The sequence below is a fragment of the Ceratotherium simum genome, chromosome 27 (assembly GCF_057802395.1).
Source record: "Ceratotherium simum simum isolate JZ-2026a chromosome 27, ASM5780239v1, whole genome shotgun sequence".
Taxonomy (NCBI): Eukaryota; Metazoa; Chordata; class Mammalia; order Perissodactyla; family Rhinocerotidae; genus Ceratotherium; species Ceratotherium simum.
The window spans coordinates 15,382,004-15,402,008 of record NC_141926.1 but is presented as its reverse complement, the minus strand read 5'-3'; the positions used below and the strand labels follow the sequence as shown (position 1 = coordinate 15,402,008).

The window sequence follows — 20,005 nt, the reverse complement described above, 5'->3', positions numbered from 1 at the left end:
ATAAACCATCAAGCCATACCCCTATTGTCAGATAAGAACATATGTTTGAGTGTCCCAAGTCCTAGTTACTTATTTTGCAAGAAGTTGAGGTTGGTCATTTCTCCGTTATAATGAAGAAATAAAAGACAAACTGAAGAACCAGAATCTTAATTCTGATTTGATCTCATTTATTACAGCATAAACCAAAGAAATTCTTCCCACACCCAAGCGATATGAATAACATTGTAAACCAAATAATTTGATGTCAGAGAGAGATGAAAAAAAGAGTTAAAAATGTGAAAGGAGCAGCTTGCATTAGATCAGGCACAGTAAAAACAAGAAAAGGCAGTCACTACTAGGAAAGAAGCAAAAGTCCATGGAGTTGGAATTTTTGCCTTGGATCTTCAGCATGATTATAAACTGGAACAAGGAGGGTACTGGCCTCCCAGTGCAGAGCAAGATGGACGACAAGTGCTGAACACATGGGTCAGAGGTCGGTATCCAATGGAGAGAGGATGCAGAGGTCTGAGGCAGCTGGACACGACGCTAAGGGGTTGAGGACCACAGGGCAAACAACCCAAGGGGCGGCATCCGTAAGGGAGGAGGCGCAGGGGTCGGCAGCTGCTGGACACATACCTCGGAGGTCTACAAGATGCTGGGAGGTAGGAGCTAGAGACGTAAGAAGCAGCCGGAAGAAAAGTGGTTCCTTGGCAGGGTCCAGACACGTAGTAAGCAGTGGAGGGGCAGTGAGAAGTTTCCAAGTTGCTGGGCTCACAGTTGGCTGGCTGGCAGCTGGTCGGTTCACTGCAGGTCTCTTGACAGTTGTCCAGGAGCCAGGTGTGGTCTTGATGGCTGCTGGGCAAGCAGAGGACATCTCCAGAGCTCACATTTGTAGAGCAGAGGGAAATGGAGGAGGTGAGAGGAATATGACACAGATTTCTGAAGGATCCCAAGCTGTGGCTTCCAGAGCGGTAGTTGTGGCAAGACATGGTGAGGTTCCGAGAGCAGGCTAGGGTTGATTGGAAAAAAGCGAGTGTCTCAAGTTTCGCTGTGCCCCTCGTTTGGCTTGATCCCTTATATATCCCTGGAAGGTGATGATCGTGTGTACAGACTCTCTTCTTCCTTGTTGTGTGAGGCTGCATCAGAACTCTTCATTATAGCCCGGAAGTGGTGCTCCCACCTCTCATAAAACTGGATGTTCCTGGCAAGGCCTTCCATCATTTCTACAGAGCAGAGTGACTGAATTTTAATAGGATCTCTCCTTCTTAAATTATCCAACCCAAACAGATACTTTTGAAGGTCATTCACGTATTCCAATTATAACCACCTCTGCCTAAACATTCTTAGAATGCCTCTCTTGGATTTGTCTTCAAAAGTTGTAGAAAACTTCTTTGAAACAATGGCAAGTTAGCTCTCTTTGAGAGGAAATTCTATTCTTTTAGGAAATTGTCGAAAAAAGAAACTTAAAAGCAAGTATGTTGTAAAAGAATGTAAAAAATCCTATAACCTATATGGTTTGGGGCAGAAAGAGTTTAAAAGTAGTACAAAATGGAAAATGTCAATGCACCCAAATTTGTACTTTGTTTTATTGTTGAATCCTGGTAGAAAATGACTTCCCACCAAAATATCTTCATTTTAGAAAATCAAGCCCATTTTCTTCATTTCAATAAATAAATAAACTGAGTCATGCTGAAAGCTTATTTGAAGTTTAAAGTATTCTTAATATAGATAAATACATTGGGCTCAGTTAAAATTATACATCCTTCTGTGACAAAAGCAAATAAACAAAACCACTTAAAGAAAGTTGAACAAAATGACATTTTTCATAGTTATTATAGGCTATGTATTTCATGGTTACTCACGTCCCAACTGAAAACTACTATTCTTGGAAAAAAAAAAAGAGACATAATGATTAAGACGTGGATGTGGATGTGGGTCTGCTTCTTCCATTGGTTCTCATGTCAATTTCCAGAGAGGAGTTTCTAAACTGCTTTACATGAGCAATAGCATCAGAATAAATGTAAAGTTTTCCTAAGTATGAGTACTTGGAAGGCAATTTGGGGATACATTTTCTGGTAAAAACTGGTTTAGAAAACATGGTTGCATTTAGCCTCAGCCATCTCACTGTGTTTTTCATCTACCAACATATCTAGTGGCTCCAATGGCTATTTTAATGGAAATTTTAATTATCTGCTGGATCTGATTTCCAATGCCCTTTAGCTAGAAATTCAACGGCAATCACAGCACTTTCTTCTATTTTAATGTTTAACGAAAACGCCCACACGGATTGAGTCTCCCTCTGTCCAGGAGTAGAATCTTTGAAATAGAAGATTGGTTTCTTTACAAGCCAATATAGAACTATTTTACTACCAAGGATAGAAATATGAAAAGAACGTGATATAGTCTCTGAGGGCCTGTACTGACAGGTTGAAATTATCTCAGTATTTTAGGTCAGGGAACAATACCCTTTGATGATTTGTACCTGATGGGTTTGAGGAGTCCCCCCAACCCCAATCCCCACTTCCCCAGCTTTGTCACCTGGTACTCTTGGTACACATTGCTTGAGTCTTCTTGTGATATCCTGGATGCCTCAGCTAAATGGCGTTAGTAATAAATAGGTACAGCTATATTTAACTGAATGCTTATCAGATTTATATGTTGATGTTCCTTGTGCCTGCTCTTCTCTAATACAAGCAAGAGCCCAATACCTGCATCATTAGTACATCGATATATTTGTGTGTGTGTGTGTATTGTTTATGTTATGTATTCATTATGTATAATGAATGTTTTTCCGTGAAGAGAAGGGTTGTAGAATATGAGGAAACTGATCTTCATTTAGCGTCTACTCTGGGCAACACCTTGCAGTGCGGGTACCCACATGTGCAATGTCATTTTATCCTCACAACTCTTTACAGTAAATTTTACTATTTCAAGTATTCATGAGAAAACTTGAGATGAAGAAATTTACAGTAATTGAAATGGAGAAAAATATTTGAACAAAAGGGTTTCAAACATTTGAACATTTGCTTGGGGGTCCTTAACCCGCAAACAGTTTTTTGTCCCATTATCTGATATGACATTATATAGAGATATGTTGATACCATCATTTACTAACTATGTGCCCCTGGGTAATTTTCATAATTGCTCTGATCCCCAGTCCCTATCAGTATTATTTTATGGAACAATGGGTATATTAGTAATATCTAGTATCATTTTTAGGATATATTGAGATATAAGAAAAAGTTAAATGTGTACTGCGAAACACTATACCAGAATAATTTATTTTCTTGCTTTGGCATCCTTAATCCATTCTAAAGAGTACCCCCTTGGGTTTAATTCCTTTAGAGCTCCCTACAAGACTTGCATTTTTTTGTTGTTGTGGGTGGGTAACACAGCAAAAATATCCATGGAATTTCAGAAAATAGAGTGCCCTGAATGTAAGTTGTACCTTAATATAACAAATGTTGAACTGATGTTATTTGATAGTGACCGAGTCACTAAAAGGGAAGAGCTCATGTAGGCATAACAGCAGGTACGTCATTAGCAGGCTCCTATAAACTACAGGTTTCAAGCTCTTCTGATGTAAGGGCCAGGGGTAGACTAAAGAACTGGGCATCCTGTGTGCTCCTCCAGATTTACCCACTTTGTTGCTGTTTCTTCAATGAATTATGGGTCCTTACCTGTCTTACTGTAGAGAAGCAATCCTGAATTTCTCTCTCTTAGGCGTAAAGAATCCTCAGAGCATTGCAACAATAAAGGTATGTCAATAAATGACATACCTTGCATTCATTCGTTCAACAAATATTTGTTGAGCATCTTGTATATGCAAAACATTATGATAGATGCTTGCAATAATACCAAGATACTATTGATTTCTGCTGCCAGACACATCCAATCTTGTATATATGATAAGACAAGTACACAATTCATGTCAGTGCTTACTAAGTTCTATAAATGGTGTACAGAAAAGAGCAAATGTTGCTCATTGGCTTCACCTAAAATTGGCATTTGATATTGATTTTGAAGGATAAGAGAAAATGGTAGAGGGTTTGGGAAAGAGAAAGACACTTCAGGCTGTAGCAAAAGCTATAAAGGCAGAAAAAATGACGACAATGCTTTCAGTGAAGGGTTCTTAGACGCAAGGTGTAGTAACTAAACCTAGATTCACACGCTGAATCTAATCCAATCATCAAGGAAGTAGTTAAGATTTTGTTCTATAGGTGTGGTGATCCAATAACTGATTTCAAGAAGAGAGTGCTGTGATTAAATTGCAGCATAGATTGGACAGAGTGAAAATTTGTTGTAAGGCTTTTCTTCCTTGATCACTAAAATTATGCCTTTTCATCCATTTTCCCTTTTCTGTTATCACTGCCATCATTCAAGTTGGATTTTGTTCCCCTTTGGTGAACAAATACATTTCTCACTGCCATCTTGCCTCCTATTGTCTTCTCTTTAGCTTGAATACTGCATTTAGATTAATACTTCTAGAATTAATTTTATCGTATGACTCTCTTACTCAAAAATGTTGATAACTCCCCTTTGTCCACAGAGAATTGTCCAAGCACTTGATTAGCCCTCCTCTGCTTCCCAATAGAGATTCTCTTCTCTTTTTGGGTTGTCTGTTCGTGTCTCCAATTACTCCACATCCATCCTCATTTTACATCATCTCCTCATTCATCCTATTCTTCCTCTCCTTTGGAATAATTCTTTCATTTTAACTATCATTCAATCCTCAGCTAAATTAGCCCCTTCTTTGTAAATACATTCCTACCAATCTAAATCTCTCCAGCTTTAAATTTGTATATTTATCATTACCTATTTCACACACACACACACTCCTTTGCTTTGCAAGCAAAATATTCTTTCTCTATGTGTCTTATTTCCTGATTATATTACAGAACTCTTATTAGCTACTGTTTACAGAATCCTTATTATGTACTAGATATGGTTCTATGCATTTTACATGTATTAATTGATTTAATCCTCACAGCATCCCTATTTGAGTAGGCGTGATCATTATTCTCAATACATGTGAGGAAACTTAGTCGATCCTTAGTAAATATTTGATGACTAACATCATGGCATTCACAAAATATAAATTAGGTTTTCTTTATCAAATAAAAATTGACCTTTACTTAGTCAAGTCAAGAATCTCTTTTATATACTTTTCTCACCATTTTTGCATTTTCACCAGGGAAGGTCAACTTTCAAGGAATATAAAAGAACAGGAAGATAGAAAGAAGTTCAGGGGGACTGAAGACCCTTTGTCAAGTTTTTCTGCTGTCCATTCTAATATCACTGATTAATATTCATCGTAGCTTGGCTTAGAGAAGACAACCAATTATCTGGAGTCAGTGCATTGCAACCTACAACATAATGAAGTGGCCTAATTTTAGCACCCCCTGTTGGATGCCGTGCATAAAATCTTAAATTATAGTCAGCTGGAAGAATTAAGTAATTCCCTGATCAGCAATGTAGAGTTTATGTGACTGATAAGGCTATCAGGTGGTAATCTACATTCAACTGAATTTTTATTATATTGTAACATTCTTGAGTGTGAAAATTATGGTTTATACATGATTTGAACAAAATTTTCTCCACTCATTCCCACTTCATTCATACACAAGAACTTTCCCCAGATGATGTTAGGAAACTGTTTTGTATTAATTAACACATCCTTTTATACCTCTATTAAAGACAGGTAGGTGGAGGTATCCCTTCCATTATTCATAGGTAAGACTTTGAATTCTGTCCCTTTCACTTTTACAAGGTCTCTTTCAACTTCCTGCTTTTGCCTGTATATCTTATCAGCTTTATTGATATAATTGGCATATAATAAACTGAACATATTTGAAGAGTACAATTTGATAAGTTTTGACATATGTATATACCAAGACTCAAGATAATAATTATGTTCATTATCCCCCATAATCTCCTAATGCCCCTTTGTAGTGCTTCTTTTCCACCCCTTTCCACCTCAGCCACCCCTACCCTTGTCCTCGGAAAACCACTGATCTTTTTTCTGCCATTTTGGATTAGTTTTATGAAATGAAATGAAATTATACAGTATATGCTCTTTTTATTCCTCTTTTTTAACTCAGTATACTTATTTTGAGATTCATCCAGGCCGCAGCCTGTATTAATAGTTCATTCTTTGTATTGCTGTGTAGTAGTCCATTGTATGGATATAACACAATTTGTTTACTCATTCATATGTTGATGAACAATTAGGTTATGTGCAGTTTTCGGAAATCACGAACTACACAATGCTATGAACAATTTGTGTGCAAGTTTGTGAATGGACGTATGCACTCATTTCTCTTGGGTAAATACCTGGGATTGGAATGATTCAATCATATGATAGGCCGATGTTTAACTTTTTAAGGAACTATCAAACTGTTTTCCAAAGTGACTGCATCATTTTATATTTCCACAAGCAGTGTATGAGTTCAGGTTCCTTCACGTTTTTTCCAGCATTAGGTATAGTCAGACTTTAAGAGATTTTAGTCATTCTATTAAATGTATAGTGGTATTTCATTGTGGTTTTAATTTGCTAGTGACTTATGATGCTGAGTATATTCATTGTTTATTTTGTATATCTTGTATATTTTGTATATCTTCTTTAATGAAGAAATTGCTCAATGTTTTGTCCATTTTTGTATTGTGTTGTTTGCTTTCTTATTGTTGAGTTTGAAGAGTTCTTTAAATATTTTAGATACAACTCTTTTATTAGATATATTATTTACAAATATTTTCTACCAGTCTGTGGCTTGTCTTTTTATTCCTGTAATAGTGACTTTTTGAAGAGCAGACATTTTTAATTTTGAAGTTCAATTTATTAATTTTTTATTTATGGATTGTGTTTTTGATGTTGTATCTAAGAAAGCCTTGCCTAAACTCATGTCTTAAAGGCTTTTTTCTTGTTTTCTTCATCTGTTTTTTTAAAATCTAATTTCTATCCTCATCAATATTTAAAGCCGTTATCTTAAAGATTACCAATGATGAATTCCCTCCATCCAATGTCAATTTTTGCCCTCAATCTTAACTTGATGGCACATTTGACATTGCTGTCTATACCCCCTATTCTGAAATCTTGTCCTATTTCTAACTCAGCAATGCTCTAATCCCACGATTCTATTTCTATGACTCAGAATACCTCTTTTGTCTTCATATCTACATCCCTTTTCTCCTTCTAGTCCTCAGAATATAAATCCTTCTTAATCCTCTTCTGCATTCTTATCAATCTGCATTTCATTAATCTTAAGGGTTCAATTAATAGATCTTTATGAATTCCTCTATATCCATAATTACAGGCTGGCTCTCTTTCCTGATCCCTGTTCTTGCATTTGCAAATTTTGTATTAGATCATTCCACTGGGACACCTTACACTTCAAATTAAATATTTATATGTACATAGTGCTTTCTCCAAAGCTGATTCCTCCTTCCATGAACTGAATTTCTACGTATGGTACCACATTCTCCTAGTCACATAGGCTTAAGCTGTTACAAAACTATCCTTACAAATACTCCTATCTCTATCCTATTTCCAAGGATGAGATTAAGAGTAAAATATAACTCAGGTAATGTCTCTTCTTTGGTTACACTTATCTTGAATACCTCTCCATTGACCACAGAATAAAATCAAAGGTCCTTAAGTCATCATTCAAAGCTATTCAGAATATGGGTCCAATATACATTGCTAAGCATAAGTCTGTCAGGTCTTCTTTATATGCAACTCCAGATGATTGTATTCGCCATTCTCAGTAAATGTCTCACTTACGTTGCTGGTTTCCTCTTTGCAGTCTTGAATGCTTTTCCACCCTGTCTCTGCTTACCCACATCCTACTTATTCTTTACAGCCTAAGTCAAACATAATCACTACCTGGAAGCCTTCATTTCTGCCCAACCAGAAGTAATTTTTTTTCCATTTGAACTCATTTCTGATTTACCTATCTCCTATTATACTGATCATTTCATACCTTATATTTTATTCAATTTACATCTTATTTTTGCTTCTCAGTGATAATTGTATTAAAGACATTATAACCTTATTTGTGTTTGCATTGTTAAAAATGCCCAACATACGGTTTTTGTAAATATTTATTCAAACGATGAACGAAAATGATTTAGTCAATGTTTTTCTCTATTAAGTTCATGCATTCTATTTTCTCTTACTTTATCTCAAATATTTCTCATATCAGATTGAAGACTAATGTAGGTCAATATATATGATAGTAAATGGCTATTGAGGAAAATTGACTAGGGATTGCCACAGTCTGTCTGAATTTAGGTCATGCTTTCTGATTTTTCCTAATCTGTTCATTTGGATGTAAATGCATATTTTCAATCCATTGGCCCTTAGTTTTATAAATTAGAACCAATCATTGTCCTTGGTTCTTTGAGAGCTTTTTACAGTGAAAGCAAAGATTTACTATAAACCTCATAGAAAAGGGGAAACGGGTCTATTATAGAGCTTGTCACCGAAGTCTTGGATTTTCCCACATAATGCACTTTACAGTGAGGGGAAGAATGCACTTCATCTTCAGGTCACAGAAGATCCTTATTCAGTTATTTCCTTGCACAGCACAAGCACCTCACCTGACCTTTCTTTACTCCACACTCTCTCCAGGCACACAGAAACTCTGGGGAGAGACTTTACAATAGGAAATATTATTTTGTAGTGTAAAGATTTTCTCGTTTTGTTTTTTGTTTAATAGAAAATGAGATCAAAATAGCAATGCTATGACTTGTCGGCAGTCCCACTAAAACCAACAGGAGCTATCTGAGAGTCTGGCCCTAACAAACTTTTATCCTGCCAGATAGAACAGCCCTCAGGGCCAAATGAAGACCCTGAGCTGCCTACATTTGTTTCCTCTGAAGCATTATTTTATAACACTTCGTGAAAGATAATCACTCTTCTTCAGTTTGAAAGACTGACATTTAAGTGATTCAGGTCTTTATCCTAGTCTTTATCACAGGCTAGTCCCGGGTTCTGAGAGAATAGTTCTATTTTTCCAAGCTGAGGAGATTTTTTTTTCCCTGAAAGTTTTCTCCTAATATTTGAAAACCTCTCTCTTTTTCCTTAACTGATACCTCTAGAGATGCTCTTATTTTATATTCAGATAAATTACTCAGTGTGGAAAAGATCTGAAAACCTGAGATTTGGTTACCGTAACTAGTAGTTGTATTTTTTTTCATGTTGGAAGTAGGAAAAGATCTGTTCCAATCACATCTACGTTGTCTCTCCAAGAATTCTTTTCCAGAGGAACGCAGGGCCATTCTGAAAAGAATAGAGGACACTTTCCTGTCTCAAATGCTGCTGGAGTGGATTATGTAGCAAATGATGCTTTAATTTAAAAAAAAAAATCCCAAATCAGTAGGCACCTTAAAATTGATATGAAACATCACTAAGATAGTGGAAAGCTTAATTTTATGATAAAGAAAGTAATGTCTTTCTTAATAACCATCCGATACATAGCATTCCAATATTAGGCTTGAGCATGAATGAACTAACTTTAATTATCATGCATAAAATTGAAGAAATGAAGAAACTGAAGAGGCTCAGGGTAGAGCATTTGTCAACTACCTTGCTTGCCCAGTGGTCACTTTTTTTTTTTTTTTATTCATTGGCTTGGAAATCAGAATATCAAGAAAATAAAGTATTGTTAGGCCTATTATCTAAACCAGAAGCAAGTGGCTGGTTTCTCCCATGATAAGTTTAAAGAATTTTCAGAAAAAAAAAAAAGAGGGTGGGAAGGGGTTGGGTGTGCAAAGTAGTCACAAGAATTCTGTACTCTGCTGTGACTACTCTGGATCACTTATCCCTTCATCTTATCCTTTCCCAAAAACAGTCCCATACATTCTCATCTTTCCCCCAGCAGCAAAGATTGGATATTGACAGAGACATAGCTTTCTGGAAGAGGGAAGAAGGAGACCTTGTAGGTTGATTAATAGAATTTGAGGGGAATCAAGTGGAATGGAGTGAACATGTTGACCAAAGTGTATGGTTAATGGAGCAATATATGGACCTACACTTTGTTGTCTATTAATAAGGAGGAAATGGGAAGGTGATTGAAGGCCAATTCCTGGGAAACAGATTCAAAGACTGCTGATCAAACAGTGCATTGATTTGAGCAGGAGGAACTTTTCTCTAATCTGGCAGTCTATCCCAAGTTCTCCCCAGTGTAAGAGCTAGTACAAAGATTTATCTGAGTCAGCAGAAGATTCCACTCTCTTTCAAAAAACAATTATAGCGATGTGCACCTACACTGAACTTTAAATAAGGAAAATTCACTAATTCTAGTATCAGAAACTAGCTAAATTGTTAGAACTTTGCTGGTTCTCTTGTGGGCTTAGGAAGTGATGTGCTCACTCCTGCAAAGGAAGTGGGAAGAGTTGTGGCATCTTCCAGCCTCTCCTGCAGCCTGACCACATTAGATCCATTCAGAGATGATGGTAAAAGGTCAGAGTTTTGACAGTGAGTTCTCGTATCTATAGGAAAGCTTTGGTTCTCTCAGAGAAATTTCCCAGAGATAGTCAACCTCCTGTGGGATGCCAGAGATGAGGCATTGAGCACCTTGGATTGGGGTTATAACACTGATGAAGTTGACTCACTGTAGAATGAGAAACTGACTCTAAGAATTCTAAGTAAATTCTTGCAGTCAAGAATTTCCATGACTTTGGAACACTCCTCTAGCCCTTATGTTGAAACTGGGTGGGTAAAAAGTCGATGTTATCTTCATAGTGGGGCAAATGCCCCAGATTCAGGTGTACTCCTTAAAAAATGTCTGCTATCGTGTGAGGTAGCCGAAGATACAAACCTTGTGGTCTGAGCTGGAATGCAACATGGCTGTGACTGCTAAGTCAAAGGATTCCCAAGGCTTAAATAAATGGGGTCAGTAGCAATGATGCTGCTGCCCAATATAGGGCATTGAGTGGACTAAAACCACTAGGATATTGTTGGTTGAGCCTCTAGCAGGTGTCTTGTGGCCAAAAACCAAAAGTAAAGATACCTTGCTTACTAGTGCTGAGTTCCATTCTCTCTCTCCCTCTCCACACCTGCTGATCCCTGCATTCTCCTCTACCCTGAAATCAGTCACTTGGAAGAGAAATATGATTCAGGGTAGGACCAAGGTCTTTTTTTCCCCAAGAGAGACTGAGGCCATATGAACCCCTTTAAATTTGTTGAGGAACTTCTGGGAAAAGATGGATTTAAACTTTTATAGCTCTGTTGGATATAGATGCCCAAGTCACCATTCTACCCAGTCCAGTGGGGTGTGGGGGGGTGGAATGCTTGGATTCAGCTAATGAGGTTTTAGAAGATATCACAGTGGGGCAGAGAAGACAACGTGAACTTGTGGGTGGGGCCCTTTGGGCTAATTCAATGTACTTTTGTTGTTGGAAGTGTTGTATGACTGTGCTTTCCCACTCCATAAATTCCGAGGGAGATTCTCCTGATTGTGAAGAGCTGTCAGTATAGAAGTGCTGGTATCTTTGGGGCTCCTTGGAGCTACAAGTCTCTGTGACTGAGGATTTTGCTGATTGGACCATTTAGAAAGAGAGACAGCCTCCCTCCATTGAATGCTGCTTGGAGACTGTTAACAATAGCCTTACTTAAATATTGAATGAGACACATTGAATAGATTTGGTTGCAACCTTTGTTGGTCAGACTAATCAGAGTAGCCAGTGGAGTGGTATACTCACTGAAAAATTCACCAAAGCAATGCAGTATAGAGAAAGGGTTGGATATTGTAGGGGGGAAAAAGTGCTCCTAGGTCTCTTGCATTTCTGCATGTCTTAAGAGCAGAGTCACTGGTTCTTTCTGTTCTGAATTACGTTTTCAAGCATATTTCTACAGCAAACTGCCTTGGAAAGTAGGTAAAGTGTATCTCCCCGGGGCAAATGGCAGGCATGCTTACTGTCCATTATCATGCAGGTGATCCAGGCTTCTTGAGCTCAGATTTCCTCTCCTGTAGTAAGACTTACTGCACGTGCAGGTATCCTCTGACCTCTTCCTGTGGACCTATAGGAATTGAGTCTCAGGGAATTGATGCAAATTGATCAACTCTGACTTCTGCTATTGCCATGAATAATAAAGCCTTTGTCTCTGATCCAGGTGTCGCATGTCTTCTGCCAGCATGCATGAAGCTGTGACAGGTTAACTTGTTAGCTTGTAAGCAAGGCAAAATCTCAGACCTTTCATAGTTCTCATTGCCCCGTCCCATACCTTTCTGTTTTTTAGCTGAAATTGCAGCACTACAATGTCATAACTAACTCTATTTTTTTTAGCAATCATTTAATAACATAGATTTTAGGAGAAATACAATAATCATAATAATATTGAAGTAATGATAAATTTCTGCAGCAGTAACTAGTAAAGAGTAATCAAAGTTATTAGAAGATAAGGAAAACTACTTGATGTGGTATTGAAAACATATCTTAAAAACTTAAAGGGCATTAAAAGGAAAAAAAACTGACAAAAAGAGGAACGACTGTAAACCATGGCTTAATTAATAAAAACAATCTTAAGGCTGAAGAGTAAAACAATAGATGGGTATACCAGATTTTCTTTAAAACAATACAGCCATAGAACATGATCTTTTAAGAGATTGCCCACCTCTTTCAACTAAGCTAGGTAGAAATGTTTAGGTACTTTATTAAGAATTGACAACTATGAGGGATTACTCAAGATACCTCAAAGTATAAGATAGGGATCTCGAGGGCAAAAGCTATTGACTATGTAGCTGCTTTGTTAACAAGCAAAGGCCTTCCACTAGAGGTCAGCAGCTGCTAACCCCCAGTCACAGATGAGCCATGAGACAGGCCAGGGGTGAACCGCCAGCCACGAGACGTGTGAATGTGGTCATGGGCTGTCCATGTAGCCCAAAATTGTGAGTGCAGGTTGCTGGGTGGTAGAGACCAAACACCTCCGAAGAAAAAGGCAGACAATGATTGTGTGGCAGGCTCTGGACACACCACAAGCAGAGAGGTGTAGGGGGTGGTTTCACAGGGGCTGGGTACAAGCATGCTGGTTGGCAGTTGGTGATTCCCCTCGGTTTCTTGGCAGCCCTTCAAGAGCTGGGTTCTGCAATGACTGTTACTGGCTAAGCAGAGGGCCCCTCTGAGGCGCACATGGAGGAAAAAGTTATTAGAGGAGATGACAGAAATATGGCAATAACCCCTGAGGGAATGACAGCTGTAGTTGTTAGCTGAGCAATTATTGAAAGGCAAGATGACCTTAGTGTAGATTCTAGGCAAAGTACCCACTCTTAGCGCTATTTCCTCTTTTGTGCTGTGGCTTCTAGAAGTTTATATTAATGGGTGTTGGTATCTAATGCAGGCTTTATTCTGACTCACTCTTTCAGAAATGGTGATAAATACAGTTCAGTTATTTAGATGTCAGGGAAAATGGCTACTTACAGCCATAGAAAAGTATCCACTGAATCTCTGAAACAAGGGACCTATGGTCTTATTAATCATTCAACAAACTGTCACCGAACCAAGTGGGTTCACCTCCTGGCAAGTTAAATAAGACTCTATACCACAAGAAGTTGTCTCACAAAGTAAAGGGTATTTGCAGCCAATAGGAGACCAGGAGGAATCGTTTCCAAAGTCATGGCATCCTCAAACAAGGGAAAGCAAGGATCTTTTATTTTGGGTGAGGAATAAGTACTCAAAAGGGAGGGGTGGGTATTCGTTTTGTGCAGGCTCAGTTGGAAAACATGCTTCCACGTACACTGCGGGTTACAGTGATAAGGCCTAAGCTCCTCCTAGAGAGATCTTAGCATTAAAAATAAGGCAAAGGTGAGTGTGTATTCTTGTGGTGAGGGTCTGGTTAAGGGTGGCTGGTGGTTGCATGTCCTTAAGATAACAAAAAGGGAAAAAAACAATTTGGAAAAACAGTTAAATGCTTCCAATCCTACCCGTGAGTTCCTCGGGGCATCTAGTCGGTGACAAAACCATGCACTTAGAAAAACAATATCCCAACCTTTGTTAAAAGATATGTGAAATTCTGCGGATAGATTAATATTTACTACATCTGGTGTATTAATTTAAGATAGGCTATATTTATGATCCAATAAAGATTTTTATGTGTTATGTGTGGCCTTTAGTGTACATATAGGACTCATTAAAAATTATTGTGCTTGGTACATTTAAATATTTTTAATATACTTCTCATGAGGGACACTCGCGGTACGGTCAATGGGGCATGGGAATGAGAGCCACCAGGCTTGAGTTCTAGCTGTGACTCTGCTTGAGTAAACCACATCACGGCAAGTGTGTTTACTCAACTGTATGTTGAGTAAAGCTCACTAAACATCTCTTACAGACTTAGAAATAATTATGACTCTATGAAAATGTAACTGTGATAGAAATGAGGGAACATAAGAAGAACCCAAGCAAAAATGGTCGATTGGTCTTTACCACAAATACTCAGGCCATCAGCATTTCAGTCAGCTACCTGATGGAGGTTCGGGAAACACTTAACTCAGATTGGCCATCTTTCAGAACAAAACATAGCTTTGGGCATTTGTCCTCCAGAGGAAAGCTCCGTGGGCCAGAGTGTAGCATATTGTTTTTTGATTGTCCAGCATTCCATTTGTAGCCTGAAGATTGGCCTGATATTAGGCCAGGTCCTAATATTCTCCAGGACCATCTCAAGATCACTGCTTTGATTGCTACAGTCATTCACTGCAGGAAATTAAACCAGACTCCTGGGGATCAAGCCACCATCAGCTGCAGCCCCCAGGAGATTGGAAACTGGGAGCAGAGCCACTTTAGGCAACCTGCTGAACAAATATAGACTCGATAAATGAAAGAACTGCACTGATGCCTGTTTCTGTTTCCTGGGAAAGATTTCTGAGAAATATCTCTCTCAGTGGTAATGAATGTTCTAACTTCAATCTGGTAAATACACCTGTGACCATTACAAATCCTTACTCCGATTCACTGTAAATCTGATCATTGAATAAATACATTATAGCATTTGTGAATATCAATATAGCTAAAATTTAAAATGTATTTTTTTTACTCTCTCCTGCAGTTTCATTTAATAAAATATAAAGTCTAGAGGAAGGTACTTTGTTCTTGAGAATTGCAACACACATTATTAGATTGGTTTCCTAACATACAGAGTGTCAGAGTGAGTGTAGCTCATGCCAAGGGGAAACAAGAACAACAGCTAATAACCCGACTGTAAAGGCTGACAGAGTTTATAGTGGGCGAGGGCTTTTTTATCTGATGTTAACACTCCGCACACTCAATTTAAGTAAGCAGCATGTAACTGTCCATGAAGTAATAGTGACAAAGCAATGTACTGCTAAGGGAGGTCATATTCTTAGCCTTTTCTTTGATTTTCAGTCTTCTTTTCTCATTATCTTTGTCAATTAGTAGTTACTGAATTCCTGCAGGGGAATTGGCCACGTGCTTGAAGCAATACCTTATGGAGTAATGGAAGAAGAGCAATGGACTTAGCTGTTTTCAGATATTTATCTTTGAGATTTCCTTGTTCCTGTGTCTGGATGCAACCACGTTGGTCTTGCCTCTGGGATCCAAAGAACAACTCCCTTTGAATCCCATTAGTAAATTTGTTTCCATAATGCCAGAGAAAGTTATACAAAAAGTCAGGCAAACAATTTAGTACTATGCAACAATGAAAAGGTTTTTTTTTTTTCCGTTCAAAATTTAATTTTTATATGTTCCCTATTTATGGTATTTTTTATTGCTTATCAAGGCCATAGCTCTGATATAACCAGTAGTAGTGAATTATCACCTGTCTAAAAAAGGATAACGTTCTTGCTTCAGGTTTGTTGCTCCTTTCTTAGCTATTTTTTCAATCAATTATCATTATTTTCATTTGAGTTCCAGGGGAAGAATATGGAACAATTCCTGACATGAAAGAATTTCAGGCTGAGGGAGTAATCAGAACTTTCTGAAGGTAGAAACAGAAAGCAGAACTAGAGAAAGATATTCTGGCTTCAAGAAAGGTTTCGGTGACTCTGATACACTGTGGAACAAAACGCTGTCTTCATGTCCCTACAACAAACTCAAAATTTTCAAAAGAAACACTATTTGACTGAAGAGGGGTAGCGACTGGGGCCGGCCCTGCAGCACAGCAGTTAAGTTTGTGTGCTCTGCTTCGGCTGCCCGGGGTTTGCAGATTTGGATCCCGGGCACAGACCTATGCATCGCTTATCAAGCCATGCTATGGCGGCATCCCATATAAAGTGGAGGAAGATGGGCACAGATGTTAGCCCAGGGCCAATCTTTCTCAGCAAAAGAGAGGAGGATTGGCAACAGATGTTAGCTCTGGGCTAATCTTCCTCAAAAGAAAAAGGGGGGGGGTGACGAATGACTATGAAAAATGGAATTAGTAACAACATTAAGACAATCAAGCTTATGGTCTGGAAGAATATGACTCCACACCTTCTCTACCTTCCCTGTCACCTGGATCTGTCAATTTCACATGATTTGAAGTTAATGTTCTTTTCTAAGATATTGAAAATGTATAATATTCTACAATCTCCAATGCAATATGCCTAATTCCTTCCCAGCATTTATTCTTGAGTTGTAAATAAGCCATCCAATCAACCATACTTAGTTGTCTTATTGTCTCCTCTACAGATTCACAACAATTCTGTCGACCAATTATAAGGTAGACTCTGAAAAGACTTAAACAAAAAGATATTTATTCAGGATTTGTTAGGACTGCAGCCTAGGAAAAATACAAATTCAAGTAGCCCTTGAATTATATTTTCCAGGGCTGAAAGGGAGAAGGAAGGTTTTATAGTTGTGGCTACAAAGGCAAATAAAAAAAGGGAAAGGAATGTCTTTTAACAAATTCCAGGCTCAAGGTAGTCATGGGGTGAGGATTGGTTGAAACAAGCCATTAAAATTTTGGAATGTAGAAGATGACCTTGACAGGAATGAGGTCTCTGCCCAGATAATCTTATCTTCCTTGAGAAGACCTGCTGATGCATTTCAGGCATCTAATGAGTTCAAGAGTTCATCCTGAAGGAGGAATTTGTTCCTCTCCTCTTCATGTCTGCCCGGCTCCATTTTAGTGCCTCAACATAAAAGACTCCATCTTTTTTCAATTTCACAAAACAATATAGCCAGCCCAAGATTTTTCAATCACATTATTTGTACAGACCCTCCATATGGCATAGAAATATTCCCCACATTTGAGCCACTCTAATAATGAGACATGTAATGTAATCAAGAAGTCAGGACTTAAAGCTCAGGCTTTGAAGTCCAACTCACTGGATTAAAATCCTGGCTCCACCACTTACTCTCTGTATTATCTTGGACAACCTACTTAACTTATCTATGTCTTCACCTTCGCTGAAAACATGGGGATTGAAAAATTATATTATCCAGTTGGGTAGTTTGAGTTTAAAATGATAAAGTACCTACAGAGTGCCTGGTAAATAATTAGAACCAAACTAATAAGATCTATTTTTTTGGCTCGTGGCACAGTACTGCATAGACAAGGAAATGTTCTTGAAATTCACCACGCTTGGCTTCTAGGAGAAAAGCATGCTGTTAAGCTATCCATGTCTGGAAGAGCCTAGAGTAAGTAATGTCAATGCACAAATCTCACTAGAGCCTTTCTGCTCAGGCAGGAACAAATTCCTTGATCTGTGGAGAATGTTCTGTAGCATGTGCCCACTGAGGCGTGTCTACAGTTTTTGAGAGTACTGTGTAGACTATCTGGGTCATGTTCCGTACAGCTTATGTCCTTTGCACCTATAATGGAGGGCTTTTCTTGGTCCCTGTCCTAAAATTTAAATCCAGTATAGAGAAATCATGAGAACAAACTGAAGCTGAGGCCCAAGAAGCAAATATCACATAAAGTATCAAATGATATCTCGTGTATATTGACACAAACTCTCCACTAAGATTTAATGGGCATGATGTCATTTAGCTGTCACAATCATTCAATGAATTAAGCATTATCTCCATTTTACAGTGAAGGAATTGAATCTCAGAAGTGTTAATTTGTCCCAAGATACACAGCTAGTAAACGGCAGAATTTGGATTTGAACGAGGTCCAATCGTAATCCAAGGCCAAGTCTCTACCCACTACGCTATATTGCCTACCAAGCACCTCTTCACATCACCACACCATTCTCTATTCCAATACCAGGAGTCTTTAGCACCTGAGTCCACACACTTTCTCTCTATAAAGAACTCCAATGTGCTCCACATTGGGTTAGATTAGAAATTGGCCCCTTCTTCAGTTAATTTTTCCTTAGGGGAGTGATCATGCTCAGCCTGGAAAGAATGAGTTAAAGTCTAGAATGACGAGCAAAGTAAATTGAAAAATGAAAACCCTGTTTAACACTGTTATCCCTCTCTCATCCCACATCACCCCTTCTGTCCCCTTACACACACACACACCGCACATAGCCACTTTTCACCAATGTTCTGTCTTCCCAACAAGCTAGACTCAGTAAAGGAACATGTACCTGGAAGGCAAATGAAACGGCTGTGTTTTCCCTCTTTTCTTCAGAAACAATGACTCAGGTGAGTTGAATTTCTCCCCAGACATTTCTATTTGAGTTGCATTAGTAACAATTTTCACTGTGAATATATTTCATCTAGGTTTGCATGGTTGGCTGTCACTGGAATCCTGAGAAGCGGCCGTGCAGAGCAAATCTCTCCTTACTGCTGTGTTACTGCCATCACTGCTATGGTCAGAATCTTCATGTCAACATTTCTTGCCTGCAGAGATGCTCTGCTGTTGTGGCTGCCACAAGCTCTGTCCCCATTGTTGGGATTAAACATGTTCAGCCTCTTTCAGACCCCCGTCAGCTCCCCCTCAACTCCACCTCTCTACAGAAGCACCTGTGTAAGTGGTGCTTTATAGATTTTAGGTTTAAATCATCCTCTTTGGGATGACTTGTGTCTAACCCACCCAAAGAGCTGACAAGTAAATCAACATTAGCTTTGTCATAGACACAGAGATACTCGCCAGCCCAACTCAACAAGGCATGGCATGTGTCTCTTAAGCTTTTCCTTTAGTAGAAGGTGCTGCCTGCATCTTCCAAAATACGAAACAACTAATCTCTTGTTTTTTGGATGACTAGCTTTCCTAATCTGTCATAGATTTCTGGGTTTGTCTACAAACCGCCGCCTCTGCCCTCCATATTGAGTATCCCAGCTAGCTAATCATGTTGCTAAATCTCACTGAGCAATTCCTATATACAAGGTCATGTGCTGAGCACTTTCAAATTATTAACTTATTAAGTCTCACAGTGGCCCTGTTATTATCATCTCAATTCTGAAGTTGAGAAAACAGAGGTAGAGAGTGATTAAATAACTTGCACATAACAGAATGCTCTGGTGTATTTCAAAATGGTTCCTTTCCCCTTCCCCTGCTGGATGCCTGAAGAGAATTTTCTTTGATATTTACTGTGGGAATCTGGTTGAGCTCCTGGAGGTAAATCTCACAATATTGTGGAAGCCCCCATGACAGGGGCCCCTGGAGTTTTGTTTTTTTTTTTTTTTTTTGGTGAGGAAGATTCGCTCTGAGCTAACATCTGTGGGAATCTTCTATCTTGTATGTGGGTTGCTGCCACGGCATGGCTTGACGAGTGGCTGTAGGTCCGCGCCCAGAATCTGAACCCACGAATCTGGGCTGCCAAAGTTGAGCGTGCTGGCATTAACCACTATGCCATGGGGCTGGTGCCAGAGTTTTTTTTTTTTTAGAAAATTGAATGCTATTCTTTTTTTATTATTAAGATATAATTGACAGATAACATTGTGTTAAGTTTAAAGTGTACAGCGTGTTGGAGAGAAGTCAAGATGGTGGCGTAGGCGGACTCTGAACTCACCTCCTCCCACAGACGCAGGCAACTTAAAACTAATTCTGGGAAAATTACCCCTGAGAGAGAACTGAAAACTGCGTAAGAGGAACTCCTGCAACAAACAGCAATCCTAATTGAGGTGGAAGATGCAGAAATTCCCTTCTGGAGAGAAAAAATGCCAGCTTCACAAGCTGCAGCACTTTACAGCTGCCCGG

General features: G+C 38.7%; 1 protein-coding gene across 1 annotated transcript; it reads right to left on the bottom strand.

Moving 5' to 3' along the window:
- Nucleotides 1–255: 255 nt before the first annotated feature.
- KRTAP26-1 (keratin associated protein 26-1) lies at nucleotides 256–1,035 on the bottom strand. Its single transcript, XM_004429686.3, has one exon. The coding sequence runs from the start codon at nucleotides 966–968 to the stop codon at nucleotides 393–395; it is 576 nt and encodes a 191-aa protein (XP_004429743.1). The 5' UTR covers nucleotides 969–1,035; the 3' UTR covers nucleotides 256–392.
- Between the last annotated feature and the right edge of the window lie 18,970 nt (nucleotides 1,036–20,005).